Source organism: Acromyrmex echinatior, chromosome 5, assembly GCF_024713525.1.
Source record: "Acromyrmex echinatior isolate Ae372 chromosome 5, ASM2471352v2, whole genome shotgun sequence".
NCBI classification, from domain to species: Eukaryota; Metazoa; Arthropoda; class Insecta; order Hymenoptera; family Formicidae; genus Acromyrmex; species Acromyrmex echinatior.
In genome coordinates this window covers 13,157,768-13,176,045 of record NC_141856.1, presented here as the reverse complement: position 1 = coordinate 13,176,045, position 18,278 = coordinate 13,157,768, and the positions used below count along the sequence as shown (strand labels likewise).

At 34.5% G+C, this 18,278-nt stretch overlaps 1 protein-coding gene across 4 annotated transcripts in view; it reads left to right on the top strand.

Moving 5' to 3' along the window:
* The window catches only part of LOC105151283 (protein amalgam), a 285,411-nt gene that overhangs the window by 77,309 nt on the left and 189,824 nt on the right, over window positions 1–18,278 (top strand). For 3 of the 4 annotated variants that reach the window (XR_015545216.1, XM_011064906.2, XM_011064908.2), the window contains exon 3: window positions 15,419–15,573. Coding sequence is in view for 3 of the 4 variants with exons in the window: in XM_011064906.2 (XP_011063208.1) it covers window positions 15,419–15,573 (155 nt within the window). In the remaining variant the exon portion in view is untranslated. Of the gene's footprint in view, window positions 1–5,089; window positions 5,533–15,418; window positions 15,574–18,278 lie in introns of those variants that run through there. The other variant, XM_011064909.2, reaches the window with a different exon arrangement.

Below are 18,278 nucleotides of genomic sequence, written 5' to 3'. Positions count from 1 at the left end.
TTAATATGATAAATAAATATTTCGGATTTCTAATATTTTTTTCATAATAGTAGACAGTATTACTACTTTACGTAGTAGTAGTAAAGTTTTTACTGATATAGTTCGTTACTTCAAACATAATAAATAATACTTACTTAAGTTTTTCATTGGTGCGGCGTATATACCAGAATTATCCAATACATGAGCCATTATTAATAAAAATAAATAAATAAATAATCCTTGTGGTACTATATTTAACTTTTATACAATGAAACTTAAGCATATATCTTTGTATTCCTATTAAAGAATTTTCCTATTCCGATCCAAATGACTTTAATTCTTCTTTTTTAGCCATTTATCAATTTGGTCGTTATTAATATTAAATTCTTCCGCGTAATACTCCTCAAAAGCTGCGCAGGATTTCGCGAATCTTATTTGCAATGTATCCACAATGAGAAATGATCAGTCCTAGGAATGCCGCATCATGAGAAAAGAAGTTAATATGAAGAAGCGCGTCAGAGGCGAAGAAGCTCCGCAAAATGTAATGGCGCAATTCACACGGTCTTTGCGCAAACGACGATCATTCTTCTTCCAAAAGGCGCACCTTTCATGCGCAACGACGTGTCCCGGCGATAAGAACCGGCATTCGCAGGAATTCATGAGCCGCGCTTCACGATGAACGAGCCTCGGATATGGGGAACGCGAGATCGAGGTATCAGGAAGAGCTCCTTCCTATGGAATCGTTTGGTAACGCGGTCCAAGAACATTTCTCATTCCACCAGGAAACTCTCGCCTCAGGCTGGCTGATATTATCGGGGGAGAAGAAAAAATTATGCGGCTAATCAAGAAGCTTGAGTGTCACTCCCAGCTCGATGTATCAAGTTGGATCTGCTACGAGAAATGACCTCGTTCACGTAAGACGTTTCCAACCAATGGCGTAACGCCTTCTCAATCTCGATATCTTATTTGATTTTGCTTTAGCTTTTTCATGTATCTGAAATAAGCTCTTATGAAAGCGATTTATAATTTCTCATAACTTTCTAAGTTTTCAAAGTAAGATTTAGAAAAGACAAAAAGGAAAATCATTAATAGTAAATATTTTAATTTTTATTGTGTAATAAATGTGAATAAATGTTTATGTTTTTGAATTAGAATTATTTAAAAATTTTTATTTTTTTCTGGTACGTAAAATAGGATATAAGTTAAGATTGAAATGCAACAAAATTAGAAATAATGATTTAACGAGATTATTATAAAACTTTATCTTCACTGTGTTATGCATGGCACTTTGAGAGTGTTCATCGTCGATCATAGAGATGAGAATCTACCTCATGCGAAAATCTATTTCACACAAATTTACGTGTAAAGTTCAATATGGTCTAAAACGTGTTCTCCAATCGATTAGTCAATGAATATTCAATGTGGTTTCTACGTGGGGTTCGTGCGATTGCAGTTTCGTTCTACCAGCTTATCCCCAAATCTACGATCGTCGCGTAGCCCGTAACTTTGATAGTTACGCTGATGCAATGGTTCTGGTAGCACAGAGAGGGTTTCCGGTCTTCGCACGGAGGTCATACCCGACACTCTCCGCAGGGTCGTCATCGCTCATAGAATTTTCGCCGCAATCTTTCGGGATACCCTCGGATGTCCCGGACGAGCGAGAAAAATGTGAGGGGGTTTGGTGAATCGATGTGCTTGCATTAAACATCTTGGCACGAGAGCAAGTGCGGGCAGATAGTTCGGCACGTTCATGCGAATCGTTTTTCGTGGTGGCGGCTGATTTCTCATGGAATCGCGAATTCTCGTTGTAAGTCTGAAGAGTGCAATCGGAAATCTACGGCAGCCGCGAGCCGTTGATGAATCGTAAATAATCCGAAAACTCTTTTCAATCGCAATGTCAGTCAGGGTCGTGCGCGACCAGTTTACTGGCCATGCCAGTCAAGATGATTGACATTGCGGTCGGAATGTTTGGGTTCTCTTCACTATTTTCATTATTTCACTCTCATTCTTTTCAATAGTACATACGATAACAAAATATTTCTAATCTTTAAAAAAAAAAAAATTTCAGTTACTCTATAATATCTATCTTCTTGATATCTTCTTTGCTGATTTGTATTTGTTGTGTACTTGAATATAGCGCTTAAATTATTTCAATTTTTGTAATTAGTAACAATCAAATTACATGATTTGATTTATATATTCTTTCTAAGAAGCAGGTCGATGATAAGCAATTATATAGCACACTGGAAAGAGCGTCTCAATTTACGTAACAAATTACATGTAACTTCATAATAATTCTTTAAATTCTTTGCATTCTTTGCAACAAAATTTTTAATGCAGGGCACAAAGTTGGAATATGATTCGATATGGAAAAAGTTACAGAGTTCACGCACGAAAACGACTCTTGTCGCTGTAGGCTGATCACGCGTTGGTCGCATTGTTAAAAAAATGTGTCTGAATGAAAAGCAGCCTTTTCCTGAATTGAATAACGTATCGACATTATAAGCAATACATATTGTGTTTATACTTAGACTTGTGTTTGTGTAGACCGAACCGAATCGACAGACAAGCGACAAGCAAAATTTGATTCTACCCACGAATGAATAAAAAAAATTTTACATCGCGTTTACGTTATCTCACATTGTTGAATAAGTGATCCTTCAGGATAATAGCTTTTAAATATTTTTTATCTCCGAATTAAAATTTATTCACAATTTTCGCTTCAATATTTCGCTTAGAAGCGAATGATGTTTCAATATAAAGTTTCATTCGTCTATGCTTAGCGCGTTAGTAACGCAATTGCTTCGCTGTCGCTGCTTTGTGTCGATCGTTTCTTCGCACGTTCAACAATACCCGCGAGTGTATGACAATAGGATTTCATTTCGCGTACATGTCGATGCACGGAGAACGCTGCCGTTGCGCTTACTGATGAGGGAAATAACGTTCGCCGATAGATACTGTAATATCGGTATAGATCCTCTTTCATTGAAATGCTGAATCTAAATCATACTGTATTTTGATTAATTGAAATTGTAGAGTTGTTTCAAAATCAATAGTATACTACTTGCATAAATAAAATTTTAGCGAAGCACAAAATCTCAGCACTTATATCTGATTTTTGTATGAAATATTCAATTGTGATATCAATTTTTGTTTTTTTTTGTTATTAATGAAATGTTTTTTAAAAATATTATGGTAAAATTGTATTATTTTATAAATTATACGAAATTTACCAATTGTAACAGTTTAATCAATAAATGTGTATATTGCATATAATATATTGCATATAATGTTTTTGTAAGTATATGAAATAATATAGAATATTATTTACTTATTTTTACAGTTATTTTATTATTATTGTTATTTATTACATATGTTATTATTTTTAAATTAAAATATGTATTTATGCAATAAAAGCCATAGGCACTCGAGCTCCATTTCTATGCAAAAAATACAAATATTAAATTACCCAAGAGGATCGCTTCAGGCTGATAATGAGACTTGTTTTTTATCCTCGAACTATTGTAAAAATCTTACAGTAAAGAAATGTTTGTATATTTAATTGATATTTCATTAAGTATGAAATATACTTATAGTAGTATATACTTATATAAATATTGTACGTGTATATACATAAATATTACATATTTAACTAATTCTACCATATATTAGTTCTGTACTAATTTTATTAAAGTATATAAGTTATAAATAAATTTATATATGACATTTTTCTCTACCTTGTAATTAAAAAATACATGCAATAGTCATTGTTGTCAAATGTTAAACAAAGACAAATGTTGAGAGTATGAATCGGATCAATATTAGATTTTGAAACAATGTGCTTTTAAATAACAATCGAAGAAGAGAAGTATTCCGCTCACCATTACATCACCATTAACATGATAATAATAAGAAAACAATACGAGAAAATTGAAGAATAAAATAATGGGAACAGACAGTAATGGTTATGCATCAGTTTAATATATCGAAAAGCATTTAATGGTGTAATTGGAAATGATTTCAAAATATCGCTTATTAATTCCTTGTCACGAAGTTTGAATGCACAGAAAAAGATACGGCGGATATAATGTACTACGACAAGGCGATTTTTGCAGGGCAACTCGCGATTCTTTTTTCCAGCCGCTACGTGCCTCGCGACTGAAATGTAAGCGAAAAGCAAAACGAAAAGAGCAGAGGCAGAGCAGAGGTAAAACGAGGACACCGCGAGCTGCAAGGCGCGGCCAGGCCAATAATAATATCAGAAAGGTCGGGCTTATACTGCGGCGCGAGGTTTTCCCAATAGTTCGAACGCGAACTTTCTGCCCAAGTTGCAAAGCTTTAAAGCGAAGGCTTTAACGGGGCTTCTCTCGCCCGGCGCCAACTCTCTCCTTCCTCCCCCTCTCCCCTCTTTATCTCTTTCTCTCCCTTTCTCTTTCTCTCTCCCCCCTCCCCCCGGGATGAAGTCGTGCGAGGAAAGAAAAAAAATGATCAGTACGAGGAGAATGCCCGCCACGGCAACTCCAGGCCTGAATATACTGTTGACCTCTTATTCACCCTCCTTGCGCCAATATTCTCACGTTCGAAGTTTATCCCGTTCAACGGTGGTGTGCAGCATGTTTTTCAGGGGAACTTTTTATTATTCACATACTCTTCGCGCTATGAGAAGAGGCGCATCACGCTATTGCCACTCCTTAACTAGCGAATAATTACGAGTACTTATTATGAAAATTGCATCATGAAGTTTTGAAGCTCTGAACCAACTCTGAACTTCCTAGTCGTTTTGCATGATATCGTGAATATGCATATGTGCATTTCTGTGACACACAGGTCACAGTTCGAAATATGATATATTACATTGCTTTGCGTATTGTTAAAACATTTTTATATACATCTGACATACAAAACCGATTGTAATATAATCGGGTTCAAATGATTACAAAACAACATCCGCTTGCGGATTTAAAATATTTCAATATTGGAGTGCTAACATTCTTTTCAACTTTTTCAACTTTATTGAATCCCTTCACAAACAAAAAGGAAAGTAGTATAATCGGATACAAACTTAGCTTAATTTAATGCGTATTTAAAAACTTTTTTCTTAAAGTTTCGGGTTATCAAGTTTACATAGGTCGTTGACCCTCAATATCTTGCGCTTAAGCTATTTATCCTCGAGTTGCTTGTATTCACGCTACTAGATCGAAAACGAAATATCAGCAAATCTCGATGTACGAAGAAATCAAGACGCGGAATGATGAAGCACCGTTGTCATAGTCGCAAGTCCATCTCAGAACTCGCGACTCGTCGAGCATTTCAGTCACGTCGAAGTGTAATGATCAGTAAATAACAAATGACCGCGTCTGCTGGTTGTCCTCATCCTTCATCGTAGGAGTAGCCGAAGCTGCTCAAACTTTCGTGAGAGAGGACGAGGAGCAACACGGACGTCGATTCTTCTTATAAGGACTGCGGCCGGAAACTTGCGACACGCGACTCCGCCTTGGGAACTCCACTCAGAAACGTATAACCGGATGATATGTTTTCCTGACGCAAGTTTTGGTAGTTACATTATCCTACTGGATGACAATTCCTATAGAATAGATCGCCTTTATAATTTTCATTTGGTCTAAACAACCTACATTGCAACGCTGGTATAGAAACTCGCGCACGAGTAAAAGTTGACGTCGCAGGATTGCCAAAAAAATTGATAGATTATACAATGAAGAGAATCCACGAAACAAAATATTTTTATATTAACTGAGAAAAGAGGTACAAAAAAAATATGCTAAAAGGATTATAATAAATTAATTATAATTATAATTATAATTATTAATAAATGACAAACATATAATACTAGATACCTAACATGTTCAGCTACAATTTCCAACGTTCATTTGTACAAATGAGAAATATAATAAAAAATTACTTTAGAGACACAATTCTTTCTTTTATGTATATTTATAATTTTATGTAACAAACATTTTCTAATACAATAAAGCAATCTGTTACAATTCTGTTATATAAATATATAATACGAAGAATATATAATACTAAAAAAAGAAAGCGAAAGAAAACACTCATTTCTTTCTCTTTCTTGAACAGAATGTTAACTAAAGCGATCCAACGCATTCGCTATCGAGTTTCCTCGCAAGTATAATTTATGCGAAATTACTTCCTTCGTTCGGGGACGCTCGCCGGCTACTGTGCAATACTGAAAAGGACGACGGTGTACAACTAGTCGTTCTGCATGTAATTTGCACATTGCATCTTTGCGAGCAGAATTATGATACGAGATATCTTACTTATGTTCCGTTTCAAAATAGCATGCAAGAATGGAATTTCAAGAAGTTGAGGTGGATGTTGCATTGCGGTGCTGCTCGATGACTTGTTTCCCCTCCACGCAATAAGTTTTGTAATCTCCTCAGCTGCGTAACTTTCTGAGTGGCAATTTTCCGGAACAACGATGTTCTTGATTCCTTTTTCAATTCTTCGCAATGCAATCTCGATCTCTTTAAATCAACTCGATTTTAACGCAACTCGAGTTTCTTCAATTTTCCCTACGTACTCTTTCTTGATTGGTTTTACAATTTCTATAAAGTTGCGTATATTTTAATAGATAACTGAATTTAATTATTACATTTGTATAATAGTATTTGAAAAAACCACTGATTATAATTGGTCACGGATGAAATTTCTATCACCGCTATTTCGAACCGTCTTTGATCCAACTGGTACATTCAAGTTACCTAAGATGGACGAATGATATAGACGCTACTGTTTCGTATGAGGATCGCGTTGAGGGTCGTAAGAATACAGTATCGTGACTCCGTTTGTCGCCTCGTTTTCTCCCCAATACAATAAGTTTTGTAATCTTCTCGGTTACGTAACTTTCTGAGTGGCAATTTTCTCGAACCTGTCCACGTCTAGTTTTATCCGTGATCCTGCGTTGTCCCAGATCAACTTTTCAACCTGACTATCCTTCTTTGACCACGAGAACGCACTTTCGATGCAACCTCGTTTGCTCTTGTCATCATTCCATATCATATAGCTCTTGACAGTCCACTTTCGTCATTTCTATTCGGTAGTAAGCTTCTTGTCACATTGCTTATCATGGCGATTTATTTTCAGTAAGCCATAAAAGTTCAGCATTTTATAGAATGTAAAGTAGATTTTGGAAAAGTTTAAAGAAATGATGAAAACAATCAAATATACATTTTATTACAAATTATACAGCGAGAATTATTTGAACATCATACTGTAGAAAGCTTAAGTACATTAAAATTGATATGAAACTAAAGAAATCTAAATCAAAATTATTTTAACATGATTAAATAACAGGTAAATAATTAAAGAGCAGTCATTAAAAAAATTTGAAAATAAAATGAAAGAATTTTTTATTTTTTTAGATTAAAGCACAAAATTTTATTTTTAAGCCAAGATCTAAAAAATTGAGACGAGAAAATCTCGATAAAACATTTTCTATATTTTCTACATTCGTTATTTTTTATAGTCAATCAATGAATTTTTTAGGTATATAAAACATTTTAAATTGCAACAATAATTCTAATTTATTTAATACCGATAAAAAGATTTTTAGCGCTGAACGGATAACATTTATTTATAAATTTATCTTTAGTTATGCTCGTGGAATTATTAGTACACCGCTATTGTTGCCTTAATATTCTAAGTCGTTTACTACACAATGAGTGTTATCGCGCTCGGAGAGAACAGATGTACTAAGCAAGATTACGATATTGTTTACGCTTAATAGCCTAATTCCCAGCGCATTAAATTTACGGGCTTCGAATTTCAATGCGCGCAATTTCCCCGTCTTCTGACCTTGCTGTATCTAATGTTGGCCGTGGGTCAAGTGTCATTGCAGAACGTAGACTCCTCCGCTCGCTAGGGCAAACCCTTCCGCTTACTCATACCAGACCCTTGATGTCTCTATATTCTCTTCAAAGCGTACGCACATACACGTAGACGTTTTAGAATTGGTGCCCTTAAGGGCGGCACTCGTGCCGTGAGGTTGAACGGCCTCGTGAGATTTGGACGTTCGCGAATTTAACCGCTGACTTCGCTCGATAGAACATCCCTAGTTACTCACTAATGGGCTTCGTAAAGTTTAAGCTCGCTATTGAATACGTATGATATAGATGGGATTCCGTTATATTAGATTGTTAAACTGTAACTGCTGGAATATTTATTCTTCTCAAAAGTACGTTCTCTCGTATTGAAGTAGCATATTTATAGCATACAATTTAGATAAACAAATAGAAGCTTTAATTTTGAATTTTCTTATTTTTTAAACGCTAGTCTCCTGGCCCTCTGATTGGTTCGTGACTTCTTAAGACTGTATTTAAGACGATCTTGAATATAAGGTCTTACTATGAATACCGCCCTATGATTACTATGGATATACTATAAATATGTACAGCATGTGTGTGTGTGTGTGGGGGGGGGGGGGAGGGGGGCATGCATTGTATAAAAAGAACAATTTTGCATTTAAATATCTAAAAATTTAGCTAGGTATAGATATGAAAATAATTTTGTTGGATCATCAAAATATTTATGCAGAAAACTCAAAAATTTTTACTATTCTAGCTTGAGTGTCTTGTACAATTATTTTAATAGTTTAGCAAAATTATTTTTATCTATATTTAGCTAAATTTTTACAAACTTTTTTAGTAAGACTATTTTTTCCGTGGATGCATTTATTATTCCGTTCATTTCTCTTATTTTATAAAATCTAATTTTCTCAGTCGCGCGGAGGATTCAAACTGGAATCAAACTTTTAATTGCGACTAAATTCGCAGGGTCAAGAATCACGCGTGTACTGACGGTATTATACGGCCATTAAAGTTCCGTAATACTAATACCGTCATATTCCACTTTATATTAAAGTCTGATGTAGTAGTAACTCAGCAATTTCTCCGATCTTTCGAGTTCTTTTCGAAGAGGAAACGAATAGTCTGCGAACTTTCCTCGGGCGCTGTTCGGATTCCCGCATTCGCAGTTTCTCCACTATTGTATTTATTCCCTTCTATTGTATGAGTTGTTCGAACAGACATCTAGAACCCGGTGTGTTTTACATGCACAATCCCTCCTCATCTTTGACATATATATTGTATTATTTACCTCATCTTTACAATCACGCGTTTAAATTATCTTTGCTCGCAAAACAGAAACACTCGCGTATAAATATACCATAATTTACGGGATGAACGGAGAGCTTCGTAATAAATCTCGTGGTCATAATGGACTACAGTAAAAAGAATCATTTCAGTTATGTGTAAGACGATATAATATTATATATGATTATACTTAAAAAATTGATATAACTTCATAAACATATTTATCACGTTTTTTACTATTTACATATAAAATTTACACGACAATTGTGTCATTATTTACAATTACATTTAAAAAATGTTCTTATAATTAAGTTTAAACATACAACATTTTGTTGATATTACAGGATTCCTAATATAATTGTATTTTAAGTATAACGCAATTTATAATAAATCCTATAATACAACGCAAACATGTTACAATATTTTAATTACAATGTATAATACTCATTTATTATTACGCACATTAAATTGATACGTTATTGAATTAAACAGTTATATCAACATCGCAAGGCGTAAAATCTGTTTCGAGCATCATCCACGCCACTTGAATTTAGAGATCTATGTACAACGTTAATATTCCATTTTACTCCGAAAACTCGTCCACCCGCTGGCGACAAATCCTTCCGAGACGAATAGTTACGCGCGCGAGTTGCTCGTCAGAATTACTCTACCGCTCATTGTCTGACCCGAAACGCTTATTAATGTCGCGGCGTTCTGAGAGTGATAAATTGCTCCGCCTGCGTATCACAGCGCGCGCGAACATTTTTCCGGAAAATGCCGGAAGGTCTTTGTACTCCCGTGCCTGTCTCTCTCCCTCCTTTATCCTGCGTCCTCATTTTTCATGGTTTTCAGTTATGCGAGCGCTGATGAAATTGGCGAACGGGAGTGCTGCAAAGCGCTCTGATGGCTGCATCGCGTCGTCGCGCAGGGAATCTGTTTGCTCATTTCTATTTACGAGGAATACGCGACCAAGTAAACTGTCATGTTAATAGAATGTGCCCGTATCCTATCCTGAAGGAGGCATATGGGTTCTACAAGATCGTAATCGGCTGCTTCGCCATATCGTTATCGCAATCGACCGTGTAGTCATCCACGGGCGGAAGCTTAACTTCACTCACGAAACACGCGCGCGTGTGCAAATTCGATCTCGCACAATGTTCTTCGTGCGGTGATGTCTTGATCTTCCATAACATCTCGTGAAAGAGAAAAGAGGTAGATCGAGAGGAGTTACAGGGTGGGCCATCTATTGGTACGTTTTTAAAAATGCGATCAAATGAGCATACATTGATATTTTTTATTAATTTTTTTTTTGTTGTGAAGCTAAAAGTATCCGCGTCAAGAATGAAAAACGATTTCGTTCATGTGGCTCCCTCTACTGGCCTTACAGTATGCCATTCGGTCACCCCAATTATTAATGACATTTTGGACTATTGTTTTTCAAAGCTAGAATTGTCTCACACTTTGGGCCACAGCCTCAATATTCTCGGGTGTGCGCACTGTCCGAGCTCTGGGACCACTTCTGTCATCCACTAACATCCCTTTCTCACGAACTTTCCTCACCAATTTGCGTATAGCTCCTTCGGTGCTCCATATTTCTTTTCAAAATTCGTACAGTTTCGGCGACACAGCACTGACTTTGAAAATAAGTTTTTAAAATTTCAAAACGCTCTTCAAGAGAAAACATGTTGTTTCGTGCCGCGGACGGTATGACTAATAAACTGTCAAAATTTCGGGTCTGTAGCTCGTTCGGTGTTGCCATACGACGAAATTAAAAAACGTACCAATAGATGGCCCACCCTATATTTTTGCAATGTTAGCTGAATTTCTTTTCGACGTTGCATAACATTGTCTCTCGAAAATTATCATCATTTTACTTAAAACCGCAAAAATATTTAAATTTTAATTAAATTCTGTATATTTTATCAACACATATGTTAATTTTTCAATTTTTTTTATATTCTTTTGACAAACGAATAAAAAAATATTTAGCAAACTGAAAAATAATTGATAAATTAAATGGATAAATTGTACTTTGGCAAAACAAATAAAAAATGTTTATTAAAAAAAATTAATGAATTATAGAATTCAAAAAATAAATTGTATTACAGTTTGTTCATAGTTGGAAAAAAATTTTTTTTAATGTCAGATTTATTCAAGCACGTGTATTAATAGATTCAAGTGCAATACAGATTATATATTTCGTAACTGCACTTTATTTTGTCTCGTCGGAGATTGTAAGACAAAGGATGATAAAATAAATATCATTTCCTCAACCTTGACTTAATTTCGTGCAATTGTCGACTGTCGACGTTGTTCGCGAGTCGTCGTCGATTTATCTAAACGGCAAAATCCAGCTTCTCGATCGCAGGTAAAAGGGAATGCGCGCTCATATTGCTACGAGTCGATCGAGCGTATACAGCGACGAATTGCGACGAAGCGAACAACGGAATAAAATGGCTAGAAAGGAACGGACCCTTCGGCAATGCACTCGATACCGAAATCGACGATACCATCCATTTCGAAATATCGCCGGTGCAGTTGCCGAGCCAAGTGCGACTGGAATAGGAACTGCTCGGAAAACTATGGCGGAGTATCGTAACGGTGGGACACTTTGTACAGGCATTTGCTCTGCTTTTCGCTATCGTAACGGCAAATAAATATTGCTTCAGTGCCGGGCAAGATTCGACGCGGCTTAACGCGGTGAAATACGGCGTAGACCGGCGTGAGTAAAGCGCAGCGTGCTTTGACATTAACGGCATTACCGCGTTCTCTTTTCATCGCGCACAGCCATTAGTTCACATTAACGTGAGAAGGAATTTCTGTTTCGCGTAATAATTTTTAAAGAGTAGAAAACGCATTATAATACACACTTTTTTGACGATGTTTGCCATACACAAGAACCTGAAAGCTAATATATGATTTTTTTGTAACGAAATTATAAACGTTTGTTTTATAATTTTACCTGCTTACTTCACATTAAATATTTTCAAGTATTATAATAAATATTTCGTAATTACAAATGTATAATGGATTTTATACACGTACCTTTTTTTATATTATTGTACAATATATCCGTAACTCTCTTTACGTTAGTTATGATAATTTTTCTCTTTATTTTTAAATTTTACATATATTTGATATATATTCATTTTCTGCAAGTTCCATATATTTTTATTATTCTTTTACTTAAAACTATAATTTGCATGCGATAATTTGCATATTGAACAGTTTCGTTTTTACATCTATTTGCTGTGCATTTTAATTGTGAAATGTTGAAGCTATGCATAGGCAGTACAAGCGGACGTACAAAGATAAAATCGGGAATAAAGGTAGACGTAGCTAAATTTAAAAGCGAAGTGGAAAATTTCACTAGTGGTGTTTTCTGCTGAGTTCAAAGCTGCAGATCAAACAACTCGAATTACGTGCCGCGACTGGAAGGAAGTTTGGAAAATCATCCGACGAGTGGGCAGTACCCGTATTGTTCTCGTGACCGGTGTTTGCTTAACCCGCTTCATGACTATAACAAGAAGTTATTGTTGCCACGGAGTGCGGAGAATGCAGAACCTTATTGAATTCGTGCAAGGTACAGTGAGAAGTAGCCTTTGCGTATCGTGAGCCGAGTTCGATAGCTTTCATTTCCCAGTGTTCATCGAAAGTTCAGAGAGAATGCTTTATTGGCAAAACAACTCCTTACTGAGGAACGTAAAAGTTTGTCTTAGCAACATGGAAATGGGGTGTACGTACTATATATATACGTAAATTAAATACGTATATTATGTACTATTTATTTTTTGTTATATTATTTATTACGTAGTTGATATTAACAATATTCTAGATTTTTATATATGCTGATATACTCATACCTATATTGCTCTTCACAATCTTTCTCATTTGCTTTTGTATTTTCCGCAACAACAGAAGGGACTAAAAAAATTGTATCGCAGTTATAATTAATTTCACCGTAAAGCAACAACGAATTAATTTCGTAGCAAATAAGAGCGTTTCTAAGGTACCTATACCGACCTTTTTGATCCCGTCACGCTTTCGTTATACCTTCAGCTTCAGCGTACGATTTCCGCAATTTTCACATGTACCTCGTAACAATTTCAATTTCTACCTACGCCGAAGTCCCATTTTCCCCGGCATACAATAGAAAATTTTATCGGACGCGTTCTATCTCGCCCTTCTTGTCCGTGCACGGTCGTTCCATTGAGCTTTCCGATGCCACTCTCTCTCTCCTCCTCGGAAACCTATCCATTCCTTTCTATATCCCATTCAGCTATTCCTATGAGATTATGATAATGACAATCTCTGCAATCGCCGAAACCTCGATTAATAACAAGTCGAGTGATTTATAATAAATTAAATAAAACTCGCGCTGGGATGTAGCGTACAGCTGATAGCATATTAATTACCGTATGTCATTACATTAATTTGAGATATATTTTTCTGAAAATAAAAATTGAAAAATAAATTTATTATTGTTTATATTTAATAATTTATTTTTAATAATATGTATTAATTCATATATTTAGTCACCTGCAAACAAAATGAGTTTTATTCTATTGTCATATACATAAATCACAATCGGAGATTACAATTAAAAATATTATTATTAATATATTCTTTTATAACGAGTAAATATGTCATTAAGTCAATATTGAAAGACATATCTACATATCGTTGGTATTATGCAAAGTAATGTTTGCAATTCACGTTTACAAGATATTAATTAACATTTTGTAAATCAAATGTTATGGTTAACGTGGTCAGAAATACATTAAGCGTTGTTTATATTAACATTTAATCGTTTAAATTAAGCAAACGTGGACAATTATTAGTTTACTTATTGTAGTGCATAAATTTCTAAATATGTCATACTTGTAAAGCGGAGAAAATTGTGCCAATGAAATACGAATTATCAAACAGATTGAAATATCAACAATAAAAACGAATTTGTTGAATATAATATTCGGTCTTAATATTATTATTAGATACGCTTCATTATAGCGCGTTAAAAGACGGAAGATATAAATATATACTTGTATATATATCTGTTAATGCACTTTATGGTTACATAATACGTAGTTTGTAAATTATTTGCTTCGATATAAGATTTCAAAGAGGATAGTGATATTCTTGGCGCGAACCGCATCGTGTTTCGTGAATGCTAAACTCAATTGTGTACAGGAACCGTGAGTAATGGCGTGACGCTTTATAATCCCGGAAGTTTGGGCTTAATCAAGTACTTATTACAATTACCTACGGCATGCGCGCAACCCGGCAACTTTCAGTCCACTCGCAGCTGCAACTTCTGATACCGTAAAGGATTTTGCATCTAATCTCGTTTGAATGTACGCCGTACTGAGTTTCCATATTCATCTAACTTCGACTTTGACTTTAGTGTGAGCCCGCTCAATGTTTCATCAGATAAGATTTGTCCGCAGGTTTATGAACCTTGTTAAGCTTTGCAACACTTTCTTAAACAATATTTTCTCGAATAATTTGCAGTTGCAACAGTGACGCGCGTGAAATTTACAAGTTCACATTAAATGTTTTTATGTGATCAAAATATAAAATATCTGTTTTTCTCAGTATAATTTCGTTCATATAATCTTATGAAGCAAATTTTTTTTATAGAAAACAGACGATAAAATAAGATAGAACAATAAAGAAAAAATTTGTTATGAAATAAAAAAATTTTAAATATATGTACAAAAGTTAATATTGCATTTATAAAATATTATATTAACATTATTAACTTCATTATTATTTTTCTGAAAAACTAATTGTATTAATTATTTGTATATTAATTAAATGAACTGTGTGTCTGTTTATCTGTGTGTGTTACATATCATATTTTCTCATTATCATCTGACCTGTTTTTACATTTGAACTAATTAAAAGCCGTAGATCAAAATTTCACATTATGACTAAAAATGTTTATTGTATTATACTACACCTTGAGGCCACAGTAACTTAAAATCCGCCACTGGTCATCGTATATTGAATTTAAATATAAGACTAATTTGTGCCATGGTCAAAAATTTTATTTTGCAGTAAAAGCTCAGTCATAGCTAATTTAAGAAAATAATTTTTCAATTATAATTTTAACATTTATGCAGATACATATATTTGTCATATTCTTTGATGCTGAAATAATTTCTGAAAATGATTTACTCAAAGTTATTTCAGATATATACAATAGCTTTATCCAATATTTAATTTTTCTCGAATTAAAAAAATATAATATTTGCAACATTATCTTATATCTTCAAACATCACTATTAATATGGCGTATTCTGTTTCAGGTGGTTCTAGTATCGCCAGCGTAGTAGCAGGTAGCAAGCCGACGAGATCCTGGGACAAACCTCAATTCGACGATATTGCACCGCGAAATATCACTGCCATCGTCGGTCAGACGGCGGAGCTGAATTGTTATGTCAAGCATCCGGGCGACCGTGTGGTGAGTAATATTTTCATGCTACATTTGCCACGCATCCGTTGTTTCTCCCCCGTATTGTCAGATAAACGTTCAAGGGTATTCTCGTCGGTGGTATATACCTCTCAATTTTCCCAACAGCATTCGGTGTTTATTTAATTTTTTTTTTAACCATAAAACGATCGTCGCGATTTTACGGTATAAAACGATCTTATAATATTACAAAAGAGCGGAAAGATTTAACTATAAGATTTTACTACATTTTATGTGAAGAAAGCTGTCAAATGCACGATGCTATTCTTCATTTCGTATTTTTTCACACCTTATCACATCGAGCTGCTATTCCGTGTTAGCGTCAATCTCGAAAGCTAATCGCGTTGATTAATGTTAGCGAAATTGTTGGCTTGAAAAATGATAAAATAGTATAGCTCCACAGTATAGCTCCTGCATGACGTTAAGTTGTCGTGCTATTCTGAAATACCCGAAATAAAGATCTCAGATTATGGTACACGCTCTTATGACTCTTACTAGCGCAAATTACAAAAGGACACGCTACAGAAAAATCGATTAAGAAGATACGCGTATGAAGGCTTTTTTCATCGAAACATAACTCTTTTTTAAAACAGTGTTGCAAATAGAAATTTTTTGTTTAATAATATCATATAATTGAGTGTGTAATATCGTATAATCCATTTTTGATGATGTGGCTACTTTCCTGCGCAGCAGGAAAAATAAACAAATTCTTTTTATAATAATTTTTGACGTGAATATACTACATGTAAGATATGTATATGTTTGACAAACATATAATGACACGTAGAATTGAATTATAATCGATACGCAATTTGATTATACCATTTGATTGTATCGAGTATATTTGTTCTCGGACAATGTAATCGGAAAGACAAATATTTAACATACTTCTATTCTGCATATGTTAACAAACATATTTGTTTTCCTAGTTGCAATTAATACCGCGTAATTGCAAAGTCACGTCGCGATTGCGCGCAAAAGCGCGCGATAACTTTGCGCACGTCGGCATAGGAGATCTTCAGAAGAACGTTTATCGTTAGGATGCAAATGGAGCAGCAAAACTTTCAAGTCTCTCGACAAGCGAACAATAACGCTGTCCTGAGACAGTTCGCCTGTAACTGCAAACAGTTACTGGGGAACTCGCGCGATCCAACGTACAGCCCAACACAACGGTGGCGTTTTCACGGGATCCGCGTACAGAATGGCGACGCGATAAAAACGCGCGCGGACATTCTTGCTGCGCTGCATTTACAATAGCCAACAAGAAACGCAGCGAGGAGTTCTCGGTCTGATTAAATGCAAATCTCGCCGTTATTACAGCGCCTGAGCGCGGAAGGCAACGTCGTCCTTTAACATCACTGTTCAATTAACAACCGTGAGACTATTTAGTTTTAAATCTATTTAGTTTGGTAAATAATAATTAATACGCGCCGACTCTTGTCTGACTTGAAGGAAGTGCGATCGATAGATCTCGCATTTTCCATGAGATCTTAATCTTTATGATGACGCATTCATGGCGAATTGCAAAGAAATACTTATGGCATCGTTAAACCTTATCGACTAACCGCGAATTGTTTTAGGTATTATCTTCGACAAGCATTAACGGATCGTTAAACTTTAACGATCCATTAGTACTGACGGTAAAGGGAAAGTCAAACATTGAATTCTTGCTTTGTAGAAAATCCGAGCATTTACAAAGGGATACTATCATTTAATTTAGTTGCTAATTGCTGTTCAAGATTATATGTACTTATTATTAATATTTTAACCAACACGCATAATGGGTTCAGATTATTTACTACACAGAAAAAATGATTTTGCTAAAAAAATCTAAAATTTTGCTGCAGACATATTTGAAAATAATTTCGTTAAACTATCAAGTTATTTTTAGATCCGTATCCAGCAAAAGTTTAGATCTTTTAGTAAAATCGTTTTTTCCGTGTGGGAAACTGCAAAATTGTCAATATGATAACTGCATTTCTCTTGTAACACTCGAAATAATATTTTAGGTATATTCCAGAGATATACGGAAAAAAAAACGGTTTTGCTGGAGTATTTAGAAATATACCTGGATATAAATTTGGAAATAGTTTTGTTAAATCATTAGAATAATTATGTAACAATCATAAGTAATGCTGCAAATAGTTTCGACATTTTAGTAATCAGCTTGATCATCCTACGTAATTATTTTGTACGGTTTAACAAAATTATTTTCAAAATAGTATCTATAGCTGAATTTTTAAATACTTCAGCAAAACTGTTCTTTCAGTGTATATTGAAACAGTGAAATTTTTTTTTATTCTCTTTTTCTTATTAAGTAATTAGATAAAAAATAAAATTATTGAATGAATCAATTTCACAGTTTTATATCCATTAAATAGTTTTGTAACATTACTATCTAAAATCTTTGGAATGAAATCTAATTTTAAAGATCAAGAAAAAATGACAATTGAGCCAGTATTGAAAAAGAGTGGCTCAAATGTCAGTTTTTAAGAATAAGATTTCACTCTTTAGAATTAAATTTCACTTCAAAGATTTTAAAGAAATTATAAACGAATTATAAACGAATTATTTGATATCTTAGAAGCGTTATTTTTTAATTTAATCAAATTTAAAGTTATTTTTCGTATTTGACCTGGCTTTTATTGTAATTTTTACATTAATTTTAACTCTGCAACAAATTTATGGAGAAATCC